Source organism: Puma concolor, chromosome F2 (assembly GCF_028749965.1).
Source record: "Puma concolor isolate L17-30 chromosome F2, mPumCon1.1.hap2, whole genome shotgun sequence".
NCBI classification, from domain to species: Eukaryota; Metazoa; Chordata; class Mammalia; order Carnivora; family Felidae; genus Puma; species Puma concolor.
Genome location: NC_141684.1, coordinates 7,993,844 through 8,006,226, shown reverse-complemented (window position 1 = coordinate 8,006,226; position 12,383 = coordinate 7,993,844). Strand labels below are relative to the sequence as shown.

Below are 12,383 nucleotides of genomic sequence, written 5' to 3'. Positions count from 1 at the left end.
CTCCCTGCCCAGGCACAAGGCCCTCATGACACTAAGCCGCTTGTCCGTCGAATCTGTATTTAGCGGTGCCCAAGGGCTCCAGACGACCCAGCAGGCACCCAGGGCACTCACGCTGAACACCAGCCAGGACAGGTATCTCTTCATGGGGAGTTTGCAAATTAGAACAAGATTTTTTCATGATGATGCAAAGAAGGCCCATGCGGGACGTGCATCTCAGAAAGAGTCAGATCCAACTTTCGAGGGGACAGCATGCAGGACCGGCCCCGCCCTGAAGTCGCCCAGACTCTAGCTCTGTGGACAGCTGTGCGGGAGGTTGAGTGCCCCTAAATGGCTGGGCACCTGTTCCTCAGCATCCCATGTCCCTGTCAGTTCTGGTCCAAGGAAGGGCAGGCCCCCCCCTGTGGCCTCACTCGGAGCACTGAGCACATTCAGTGAGTCTTTTCCTGTTGTGTGTTCACGTCCCATCTCTCCCACTAGACGGTAGAGTCTGGGGGGCGCTGAGGTCTGGTCCCCCGTGCCTAGCGATACAAATCGTAACCGATACGTGCAGAGTATGGGCCAGCTACTCTGTGAGTGTCTCCCAGGGCTTTGCCCACTCAATCCTCTCAGCAATCTTAGCAGTTAGCAATTATCCTGAGACCCATTTCACAGAGGAGTGAACTAAAACTCAGCCAGGCACAGAAACGTGTCAAGGTCACTCAAGTAGGAAGGGATGGAGCTGGGCTTGAGCCCGGGAACTCTGCCTCCAATCTGGATGCTCCAGCATCTCAACACAGCCCACCCTGATGTCCGGACATCACCCATTCTGGAGTACCGCTCTGCCCTCCACACCCTGGGGCTACCCACAGCTGCCATGTCCCCATGGTTCACTGAATAAAATCAATATCCGTCCTGTCTCATCATCCCTGGTTCTGGCTTCTGGTTGATCTTTCTGCTTTTCTCCTTAGAGCCACCCATCAGCCAGATGGACTGCCCAAGGGTCACTGGCCCTCCCCCATGCTGTCCCATCCTGGGCATGACTCAGTGCTACTTTTCTACCGTTATCCTTCCCTCTATCTAGCTTGCAAGGCTCTGATCACAGGCCGCCTCCATCGGGAACTTTCCCCGACTCATCCCGACCGGGGAGTGTCCTTCCTTCCCTGAACTCCCTTCCTTGCTGAGGGCAAGAGGCCACCTGCGTCCCGGTCTTAGAGCAGCAGCTTTACACCTCCCTCAAGAGGCGCCTTCGGGGCTTGCCGGGGTGGGATGACTGGGCCCTAACACGGAGGGCCAAGTGCGAGGGGCGGTGAACTCCGCTGTCTTCAACCAGAGCAACTACCGCTTTGTGTCGGTGCATCCGTTTATATACGCCGAAGACTTCATTTGAAGGGTTCTCGGAGGAAACACATGTTGGCCTCCGTGAACTGGAGGGTGGGTGATGACGTCGAGAGACCCAGGACAGGGCAGGCTGCCGGAGGACTCACCCCGATACCCCTACCATGCTGTGCACAGGGCAGAGGCTCAAGAAGGGATTTATCACGGCTCCCGGCCTGCATCTCCAAGAGCAGCGTGCCATGACGCCTTCGGTCCGTTGGTCGCCCCTCCTGAGCATAAGGTGGAGAGGAGGGGCGGGCAGCGTCTCAGAGGCAGCAAACCAAGGGCCAGTCCCCGGGAAATAAAAGGCAAGACCATTCACCTCCAGCCGTGGCCCCAAAGCAAACGTAAAAATGTTTTAGAGGGAGGGGGGGCACCCTCATCTATGAGCTGAGGGCTCTGGACCTCGGATGGGGTGGTTCCGGGTGGGGCCCAAACCTAAGACTCTGATTCACAAGAGGGGGAGACACAGACCATCCACGCTAATGGAGACACTGGAGTGCTCAGGCCGAGAATGTTTTTATTCTACCCACCACATCTCATAGAACGGGAGGTGAATAGTAAAAAGTGCATTTTTTTTTTTTAAAAAGCAGGATTCTAAGACGTAAGCTAAGATCCCGCCTGTTGCGGGAACAAGAGGTCCTCAACTGTGGTTTCCGCAAGCGGTAACAAGTGCCCTCGACACTTGGGGACGTGGGGGAGTAGGACCTTGTGGATAAAGCCAGGATCCCCTCCCCTCTTTTCCCCGGGAGGGGATTCCAAACCAGAAGGTCACTTTCTCCGTGCCGGCTGGCTCCCTCCCATCATTCAGGCCACAGAGCGGTCCCAGAGGAAGGCTGGACACCTGCACGGGGTCAGGGAGTTGGGGGTGTGATTCAGGGCAGACACTGACGGGCACCGGGTCCCTGCATGAATCCCGAAGCAAAGGGGCGACGCGGCGTGGGCTGTGTGGGAAGTCGATGCCTAGTCTTTCCGGAAGCAGAGGATGCAGAGGAAGGGGTGTGTGTGTTTGTGCTGGGAACGGGGAGTCCTGTATTGCTGGTGATGCCGGTCGCCTTGCCCCCCCAAAGGGGGACGAGGGGAGCCCCATCTGGCCGCCTGGGCGGGGACCGAGGAGGAGAGAGCCACCAAGGGTGCTGTCCCGCGGAGAGCCTGGTGGGCCTGCCCCGTGGCGTCCAGCCGCCGCCGTCCCCTAGAGCTCCTGGGCCTGCGGCCCCACCGCCTGCTCCTCCACGGGCTGCACGGCCTCCTGCACGTAGACGATGAACTCCGAAGCCTCCCCGCCCTGAGTGTAGACGGTCACCGTCTCGATGCCCTCCACGTCGTCAGAGGACACCACGAGGTGGTGCTCCTCAGCCAGCTCCACGGAGGCCTGCTGGAGGGTCTCCTGGATCATGACCGTGTGGTTGGAGCTGGGCTCCTCGTCCGTGACCTGTGTGAGGGCAAGAGAAAGGTCACACGGGTCCTGCTTCTGGGTCGAGCCACGACAACAGAATCACAACTACTGCTGACGGAGCGTCTGGTAGGTTCCGGGAGCTCGTCCCCACCGCACACAGGGCCCTGCGCTTGCTCCCGTCCCTGCTTTATGGACGAAGAGAGGGAGGCTCCACGCCGCAGAGCGACACGGCCAGAGGCCCCAGCAGCGGCAGGTGGCGGAGCCCGAGCTGACACCCAAAGTCCAGGCTCTTCTCTTGACGCCAAGCTGCCTCCCAGGGGCGCGGGGGTGGCCAAGGGTGTGCGGGTTGGAGGGCAGCGCACAGATTATGTACTGCAACCGTGTCGAGGGTTGGGTGGGCGGCTTCTGGAAATTCAAAGCTGGTCCATTTGGAGCTGAGAAAGGGGCCTAAGTTTATCCCGGGTTTTCTGGCTTTCCACACACTGTGGGAGCCCAGCCCCTGTACTGCAGATCAGTCTCGCACTGGGAAAAAGGAGATGTTCCTGCAAGACTGATTCCCCCCAGATGCAGCCCACCAACAACACCAATGCCTTAGCTATCCGGGGGAGGTGGCTGGTGGAGGTAGCCCCCGCCCCCCGGGGCTGGGCAGGAGAATCTGTGGGGACATCTGTCAGTGGAGGGCACCTGAATTGTACAGCCAGGCCACTGTCTGGAGCTCCAAGCAGCCGGGTTCCAGACAGAGCCAATTCCGGTAGTGCTGATGCCCAGCGTCCCTGACCCTGCGGGCTCTGGCCTGCTTTAAATAACAACCGTCTTTGATCTCGGGAAGAAAAGTCATCGAAAGAACACGGGGAAGGTTTAGGAGGAGCTGGGAGCCTGAGGCCGCAAAAATAACGGAAGAGTTGGAAGAGAAGGAGGGTATGGGGTTGCTCTCTAAGGGAATCAGAGTCCTCAGATGTGTGCAGGGACGTGAGACAGGAGCATCCTTTCCAGGGCAGGGGCTGGGGCTGAACGGCAAGGCCAAAGCAGTCCCTTGGTCAACATGGCCCTTTGTCCTGCGCTCAGCAGGGCTCGAACGGCTGCTCGCCACGATTAGCTGTGAGGCCACACACCTACCCTACAACCCTTAGTTTTCTCATCTGTGAACGGGGGACTAATGCCCACTTCAGGGGGCTGGCGGAAAGATAAAGGACATTCTACACGCGAAGTGGGTGTTTAACCACACCACGGCCCTTCCGGCACCCGCAGTATTCGTCGGACATGACTTTCGTAAACACCCGCTGCCTGAAAGGTACTGCGGCCTGTCCGTCACTTGTGACTTCCTCCCCTCCTCCAAACCTCTGTCCTCTTCTCACACCCCACCAGACCACGCCGTGCTCCGTGCGGGCAGGGGCTGCGGAGTCCAGGCACAGCTCTCCCCCAGGGCCAAGCTGGATGATTGGCACACACGAGTACGTATTTGCTGAGTGATGCCCCACCAGGTACCAGAGGCCGTGACAGGCGCGGTGGAAAACCACAGCCCAGCGGGGCAGACGCAGGGGCCGAGGGGCCGGCAGAGCCTGGGGGGTGGGAGGGGCCGGTGGCCAGGGAACATCTCTGGAGGAGAAGCGGGGAGGGATGCCAGGCAGGGCGGGTAGAAGGAGCAGTGACTCCAGGGACTGACGGGAAAGGCGGGTGCACTCAGGTGGCCTCCGGGAGCTCCCAGTCATGGCACCTGACTCCTCTCCCAGCTGGTGTCTAGAGAAGCCACCTTCTCCCTGCCCGTCCGTCTGCAACAACCACGACTCCATGCTCCCCTGGGACTGACCCAAGTGGCTTCCAGGGGTCCCCCTCCGGCCCTGTGACAGTACTGTACCCTGTGAGCAGGTAGGGCTGTGTCAACAGGGGGATTATGTTGCACTTAGAGGAACGGGAAGGCCTTTCTGGGGAGGGCACCACACGAAGCTACGATCAGGAGGAACTGCTAATGCGGACTGGAAGAATTCACCAGAAGCAGAGACCTATCCTGAGTGGAAACTCTTAACACATTTAGCCTGATTTGTTTTTCTAGAGTGAATCACGACCTTTTCTTTTTTTTTTCTTTTAGTGTTTGCTTCCATTTCATTTAAATGGGAAAATGTACTGTGCACCCAGACTTTAGAAGCAAATATTGATTTATTTCACACTGAAAGAGAGTGCCTGGCAGAAGGCTGGGGAAAGGAGGGGAACAACAAATGCTTTTTTCCCCCTTAACTGTCAGGAAATTCTACACAAAGGAAGAGGTGCAGGGGCGAGGTGATCCGTGCTGAGGGCCTGGGTCCTTCCATGTGCCAAGTAAGCCTGCTGCACCTCAGGTAAACGGATGATGCGATAAAAATGTTGAGATCAACCAGCACACGAGCTCTGAGACACACACACTCCTGGGCACGGGAGACGCGAGGCAGTCACAACAGCGAGTTTCCACTGGCTAAAAACGCCTGTCCCTGTGAACGACGCGGACACCACGACGGCCCCGTACTGACGAGGGCCGCAACCAGGGCCGTGGACACGGGGAACCCTGCCCCTGCGTAGGCCGCAGCCTCCCGTGTCCATGATAGTGGGGTTCTCCGGAGCCAGCCCAGGAGGAGGGGGAGGTCCCGAGATGACCCAGACACGGCCTCTGCCCACAGACGTGGGGAGGAAGACAGGCAGAGACCAAGTGAGGCCGCCGTGCTTGGAATAACGGTAAACCAAGTGCTTATTACTGTCGCGTGGGGGCCCGGGGGCTGCGTCGTGGAGGGTGGTGCTGTCCGCGGTGGCGGCAAAAGGCTTCGCAGACAGAGAGGGGCTAGTGAGCATCTCCCAACCAGCACACCCACCAGGCAGAGTTCTGTCTTCACCTTTCCAGAAGGCTCTGCGCCATCTCACATTGCTGAGCCGACCTCAGCTTTACTCACTGGGACACCCTCTTTGCTGCTTCCACAGCCTCACCTGGGCTCTGTTCTGAGCCCTCTCGCACACTCCAGGCTCCCCGTCCTCGGCCTCTGCTCTGGACCCCTCTCTGCATCGAGGCTCTGCTCCCGGCTGAGCCAGAGGCGCCGGGCCCCACCCTGAGCTGCAGGCCACGGGGCCATCTGCTCATGGGAGGCCCTCCGGGGGCATCTGTCCAACGTGCCGAAGTCACAGGACGGAGAGGGCACTGGGAAGGAGCGGCAGCGAGGTTCACGGCCGGGTCCGGAAGGGCTTCCCTCAGCGGAGGGACTAAGACTTCGTTTTACAAAGGAAGGCACGAACGGTTTTCCAAGAAGGGCCAGCATCACCCCATCTATGAAACCCCACCAATCAGAACTTGCCTAACATGAGAGGTCAAGACTCCCTGAGTGTTACACTTGTCTCACTGTCCCTTTACATGTATACGTGCATTTGTTTGTATCGCCTTCTCGAAGGATGAAGTCTGTCCAAAGACAACCCTTTTTCCTTTTTGTTTCTGTTTTGTTTCTTCAGTTTTCAGCTCCAGGGTTTTGTGCGACATAATCACCATTCACTCCATCCACTGCTAATGGTGAGAGCACACAGTACACCTTCCCAACGCGGGCTTTCGGGCTTAATTCACCAGGGAGAGAGATGGCGACGAAGGTAAATGTGACTTTTGCAGGAGTCCTGCAAAGAGCGTCCTTCCGGGGGGGGGGGGGGGGGGGGGCACAGGCGTAAGAGGGTCCACGTGCCGCTGCTCCGTCACCTTACCGAGTCCCGAAACCTAACTCACGACGGCCACGGTTCCCGAAGCCTGCCTGGGCCTGCTGCAGGGCAGTGTTAATGTTTTCAGGAGCCTTTGTGAGCCAGGGGCCCCGCCAGCCCAGCTGTCGTTGACCTACAGCTGATCCGGGAACGGAACACAGCGGAGGGAGCCCCTCTCCGCCCTCCACGCCCCACGTTTCATGTTCGTGCAAACCGTGGACCTTCCGCGTCCCATGGGGCCCGGCGTCCGGCTGGCCGGCCCTGGACGCACAGTGCCTCGTGCTGGGGCCTTTCTGAATGAAATCTTAAGTAGCCCAGTGACTCACCAGGGGTCAAATAGCTGGAAGGCAGCAAGAGCTGGACCTCGGTCTGGGTGATCCCCCCGGTCAGAGACCCTCCTCGGCTGGTGTGGTGTGACAGCGACTAATGGGATTCCGTGTCACCGATCAATCGGGTTACGTGATTACTTTCCACAACCCAAAGGCCTTACAGCTGCCCGCAGAGCCCTCAACCATTTCCTCCATTCAGAATCATCTCTCGTAGCTTCAACTATTAGCACAGGCTTAAAATTGTTCCCCACGGTAGACATAATATGGCTTCACAATGTCATTATCCCCTGAGATGGGTTTCCCCAATTCCGTATCTAACATATCTTCCAGCTAAATTATTAGCAGCAGAGATAGCTTAATAGAAAACCTTAACCCACGGGACTGTACAAATTACTCACTAAGTCAGGCTCCGAGTTCTGCAGCTCTAGGATCTACACCAGCTGGCTGTCTGCTGGGCTCTACTCCTGCCAAGGACGCTCTTGCCGCCGAGGCCCAGCGCTCCTGTGGCCGCCAGCCCCCTCGTCCGCTCGAGGGCAAGCACTGATGGGGATGGGGCGGGCCAGCAGCCCAGCTGCCCCACTGTCTCGCTTTCTCCCTACCCCCTTGCCTGCCTTATGTGCTCCCTTTGCTCCTGGTCCCCCGTCCGCTTTTCTCTGTAAAAACCGTTACAGGCAGGTTGTCCGTTCTCATTCCCAATGTTCGAGAAGCGGCCCCAGCTGGGGGATCCCTCAGGAAGAGGGGTTCCCTGCGCTCACACGCGCCATATGGAGCCTGTGCAGAGCCCTCACCCGGCTCTGTATCACAGCCCGTCCTGCACAGATCTCCCCGATGTGCCCGCAGCTTCTGGAGAGTAGGGACGGGCTCCTGCGTCCCAGCCCGGCGCCACGGTCTGAGCGGACACACGGGGGGCGCCGGTGCCACCTACAGAACTATCCGGGGGTAGAACCTGGAAGCCATCGCAGAGAGAACAGCTTGGAGCTGCCACCACCCCCCAGGCCAGGCCACTGCTGGCCCTGGTGTCTGTCTGATGGGAGCCCTCCCAGACCACAGGGAGGCTCAGAGGCAAACTGTCCACACAGGGATCCCCTTTGGCTCCGAAAGTCCTGAAGGTCCACCCCCTTATTTTACGGGAGAGGGGCAGGCTCAGAGAGGAAGGAAGCTGCCCAGGTCTTCTGACTCTTGGTCTGAAAACTCTCCAGCCTGCACGAGGCGGCCTCACACTGGCCACACCGCGGGAGTGGTTCCTGGGAGAACACGGTCGGCCCGTCTAGCCTGGGGCCCGGGCCACGGGTGAACACCGCAGACATGTAACAGTGTGAAGAGACACCTGAACACAGCTCTGCGGCTCCCGGATTCGGCTGCCTCTCACCGCCAAGGGTGGTCCCAGGAGTCTGTGCGGGAGGAGCACGCGCGGATGCTGCGGGAAGGATTTTGCTTCTGCCGTAGCAGCCGGTCGTCAGAACACCCTTCGAGGATTCAGTGCCCAGCTCCAGAGGAGCGTGGGGCTCAAGGGAGGCGGAGAGCTCTCCCTCAGGGCTCTGCCCCCGCGCTCTGGAGATACTTCGGTCCGGGCCACACAGCGGCCCCCCGGGCTGCCACACCTTTGACAGCCAGACAGATGATTGGGGCTCCTCACCCACGGCACGGGACCGCCCCTCTTCCTGGTTCTCCCGCTGGCCTCCCACATCCAGCCCTGGCATCATCCGTTTTCACAGCTCCATTTCCGCTTTGAAAAGAACATACCGACGGGCTCCTCTGTCAGAGTGTCCCCATGCCTCAGACACAGATGCTCCCAAGAACGCCCCTGGGGGACAGTGACGGCAAGGGCACCTTGTCCTCAGGAATCCCTGACACTGGCCAGGAGAAGTACGTGGAGGCTGCTGTCTTGCCAGACGGGAAGGCATCCGGGAAAGCGGTGTCCCGTGGGGAAGCCTGCCCTGGAACAGCACGTCACCTCTGTGCACAGCCTTCCGTGCCCTGGAACACGTGCCCAGCACACGCTGTCCTGTGCCATGCAGCGCACCGACCACAACGCCCCCAGGACACCAGAACAGCCCAGAGACTTTCAAGGCCATCATATGACGAACAAAGGCCAACGAAGGGAAGAAAGAGCTGTGTCTCACGGCTGAATCCCACAGAAGCAGCAGTGAGAAAAAAGGGAAAGCTGTTACTAGTTGGGTATTTAAACACACCATTTCTAAACACGGCTGGCGGATTATAATACACAATACGCGTGCATCACACCTCCCACCCAGAGCTTTCAGAACAGCGTGGATAACTTCCTGGTGCCCGAGTCGGCCATGAGCTCGTGTGGAGGGGCTCCAGTCCACAAAACCGCTCAGAAGCTCAATCAGACCTCTGCAATTTCAGTCCTGGCGGGCACCGGAATTTCCAGGCAACAGTCGGGCTCCGTCGAAACCTAGCGCCTTATTTAAACTTGGCTCCAAGCTCAGAAATAAACGATGAGTAACCAAAGGTAGGTTTAAAACCTCTGTTGGCCCTAGAATGAAAAGAGGCCAGAATCATACCTGTCTGGATGGCATTGCTTTAGTGTCTATTTGCTTCATAACCCTTTGGAATGAAAATTGCACCAAAGCACCTCCATCAGGACGCGGCCCACATGCCATCACTGTCCCACAAGCCTACTGCCCCCGGCGGGCGTGGGGAAAATACTAAACACCTTCACGTGGGAGATTCTGGTCTGAATGTCTCCATGACAGGAGACATTTTCCTTCACGTTTTCAGGGGGAAGAAAGCCCTCGGTCACCTCTGCCGCTGCAGGGAGATGGCTTCAGGCCTCCTTCACACCTCCATCCACGTCCCCATATGCTGAACCAAGTTCCTATTTATTACACTGAGTCTCCGGGGGCACAACCCTTGAAAGGGAGACCCCCAGGGCTGCAGGCCAGGAAACGAACGGGGGAGCCCCACCCACTCTCTCCTCCTGTTGGTGCCGCGGTCATTCTCAGGACCGGCCGAGAGCCGGCCTCACCACCGGCCCACGGTGGTGCAGGGGAGGCAGACAGGACTCAGACGCCATCGGGAGGGCAGAGCCACCGTCCAGAGCATCGACTCACAGAATGGAATGATCGCCCGTGATGGGCAGGCGGAATGAGGCCAGGCACGGGAGACACGAAGAACCTAGAACAACAGCTGGACTGCCACAAGGAGGCAAAGTGGAGGTGTGTCGTGTGTGTGTGTGTGTGTGTGTGTGTGTGTGTGTGTGTGTGTGTGTGTACGTGAGCATGTGGGCGTTGGTATGCAAACATCTGTGCGTGCATGTACAAGCACATGTGTATGTATGAGTGTGGGCATGTGTGCGTGTGTGCGTGGATGTGTGGGCACGTGCACACGAGCATGGGCACGGGTGCAGAAAGGCTGCCACACAGAGGTGCCTAAACTCACGCTGCACCACTTCTCTGTCCTTCCTCACCTTCCTTTTCCTACCTCCTCAGTCTGCATCTTCCGACACCACTTGCTTCCTTGCACCACCGTCCCTTCGCCCCGTGACCTAGCGGGCAGCCCCTCCACCCCACCCCCCCACCAGTTTACAGAGTGTTCCCACACTCCTGACCTCACGCTATTGAGATCCCACAGCCAGTAACACGGGATTCTGGAAGGCGAAGCCAGGTGAGACCCTCCAAGGCCCACAGTCCTTCTAACTGCCTCCGTCTACTACTGGGTGGCTTGTAGCCTTGCGGATGAAGCCCAGCCCCCCAGTGGGAGGGACAAGGATCTTCCCGCCCGGTCCCTGCCTCCCCCATGCTCCGCTCTGCACCCTGACCACACACGTGTTCTCTCCTGCCCCTGAACTCCTGTCCTTGCTGCTCTGCTTGCCTGAACACCCACCCCACCTCCTTTCCTTTGAGAATCGGGTCTATGCCCTGTCATCCCGGGAGCCCCCCTGCGCCCTGAGCTAGCATGCCCAGCACTGACCCCCATCACGCCTGGCAGACAGTAAACAGTGAGTCCCTCCTTCTTGGATGAATCACTGAGGAAAATGAATGCAGAGGAGAACTCTTAAGAAATGTGCTACCCTTGCTCAGAACCCACCAAAGACAGCAGAGCTGAGACCGTGCAGGTGCCACAGTCAGATGGTGCCAGTCATGGGGAGGAGTCACCTGCGACCGCGGCAGAGGCCCCTTAGAAGCCTGTGTCTCCAAATGCATGAGGTCACCAAGGGCGCTCACCGTAGCCCCTGTGCTTTAGGCCACATCGCGTGGCATTAAAGGAGACCTTTCAGTACAGAGACAGGGCTGGTACCCGCGGGTTTGCGCTCTGTTTAGGGGAAGGAGGCAGGCGGGGCACTCATCTTGGACCCCTGGGGGCAGGGCAGGAGGTTTCCTGATGGACAGGGCCCCGGTCCTGAACACTGTGGGATCCCCAGACTGCGAACGCCTTTCCAGGGTCCCTTCTGCCGCAGGAATTCGCAGATTTCACGGCAAGGTAAGAGAGGGCTGCAGACAGATATCCAAATACAAGCAAACAACAGGAATGATCCCAATACAACCAAACAACAAGAGTGATAACACCGCAGTCTGTTCTTGTAGGTGAAACAGTCCCCTGTGTATGTTTAAGCTCTGAGGAAGGAGCCTCATTTTTCCCAGTAATTAGGGTTTCACCCACTGCTGAACGTATAACCGAGCGATAGCTTACAGGTGGGGCTGGCAGACCCAAGGTTAGCAAGCGAGCACGTCTGCCGTCGATTAGGTGTGGTGCTGTAAATGTCAGAAACAAAGGGAGGACGGTAAATACCATACCAAATTTATAGAGGAGAGAAGACATATAAATGAATGTGGTTTGTTAAAAAAGCATCGTAAATTTCCAACTCTAGAAACATGTATGTATATACAGGACCGAAATAAGGGTATTATGAGCAAGAAACTTGTAGAAACATCAAAAGATATTCACAGGCAGGGAGAAACCATTCCGTGCATCAATGAAGATTTAAAGCCTTTCAAAAAGGACAAAACGCCCAGCAAGTGAGCAAGGCCGTGACTCATCCTTCCTGGGGAGACTGCATAATGCCTCCCCTCCGCCCTACTTTTCTCTTGGTTGTAAATAGACAGTAGATACTCTTTCTTTTCTGAAAATATTGATCCTATAAACAGTCCAAAGCCCAGGTTATAAAGACTGCTCACTACAGGCGGTCGCTGCCATCCCCAATCAAGTCCCGGCGCTTGGGGGTGCTGTGGGGTCTGGCCGGTCAACACGGCAGCCTGGTTCCTAGACCCCAGGGCCTGGGGAGCCCTCCTGCATGGAGCAGACTTGTCCACAGGGTCCCGAGGGCCAGTCTGCGCAGAAGGGAGGGGCCAACTCCTTTCGCTGTGAGAGACGTCTGGAAACAGAAAGACGCCCCCCTACTGGCCCTGCGTCCATCACAGAACAAGGGTAAGAAGGTTTGCGTGTGGGCCAAATTCACTCAGCCGGTGGAGGGGGGGTTAGAGACAGATGCTCAGGCAGCAAAAAGGGCTAAGACATCTGATGTGTCTCGAATTTCTCAAGAGTCCAAGAGCAGTTCAGTGTGGTCTCAACAATCAACTGAGGAGAAAAGAATCCTTGTCTTGGAAACTGTGGTAAAATGGGGTGGACAGAGTGGTCTCTCTACA

The 12,383-nt window shown here is 57.7% G+C and overlaps 1 protein-coding gene across 5 annotated transcripts in view; it reads right to left on the bottom strand.

The window, feature by feature from the left end:
* The window catches only part of ZFAT (zinc finger and AT-hook domain containing), a 350,311-nt gene that overhangs the window by 60,630 nt on the left and 277,298 nt on the right, over positions 1-12,383 (bottom strand). For 4 of the 5 annotated variants that reach the window (XM_086695747.1, XM_086695746.1, XM_086695745.1 and 1 more), the window contains one exon: positions 1,857-2,785. The exons of the other annotated variant lie outside the window; for it this stretch is intronic. In XM_086695747.1, the coding sequence (XP_086551873.1) occupies positions 2,546-2,785 (240 nt within the window). In that variant the 3' untranslated portion in view covers positions 1,857-2,545. Of the gene's footprint in view, positions 1-1,856; positions 2,786-12,383 lie in introns of those variants that run through there. 5 annotated transcript variants of the gene reach the window in all.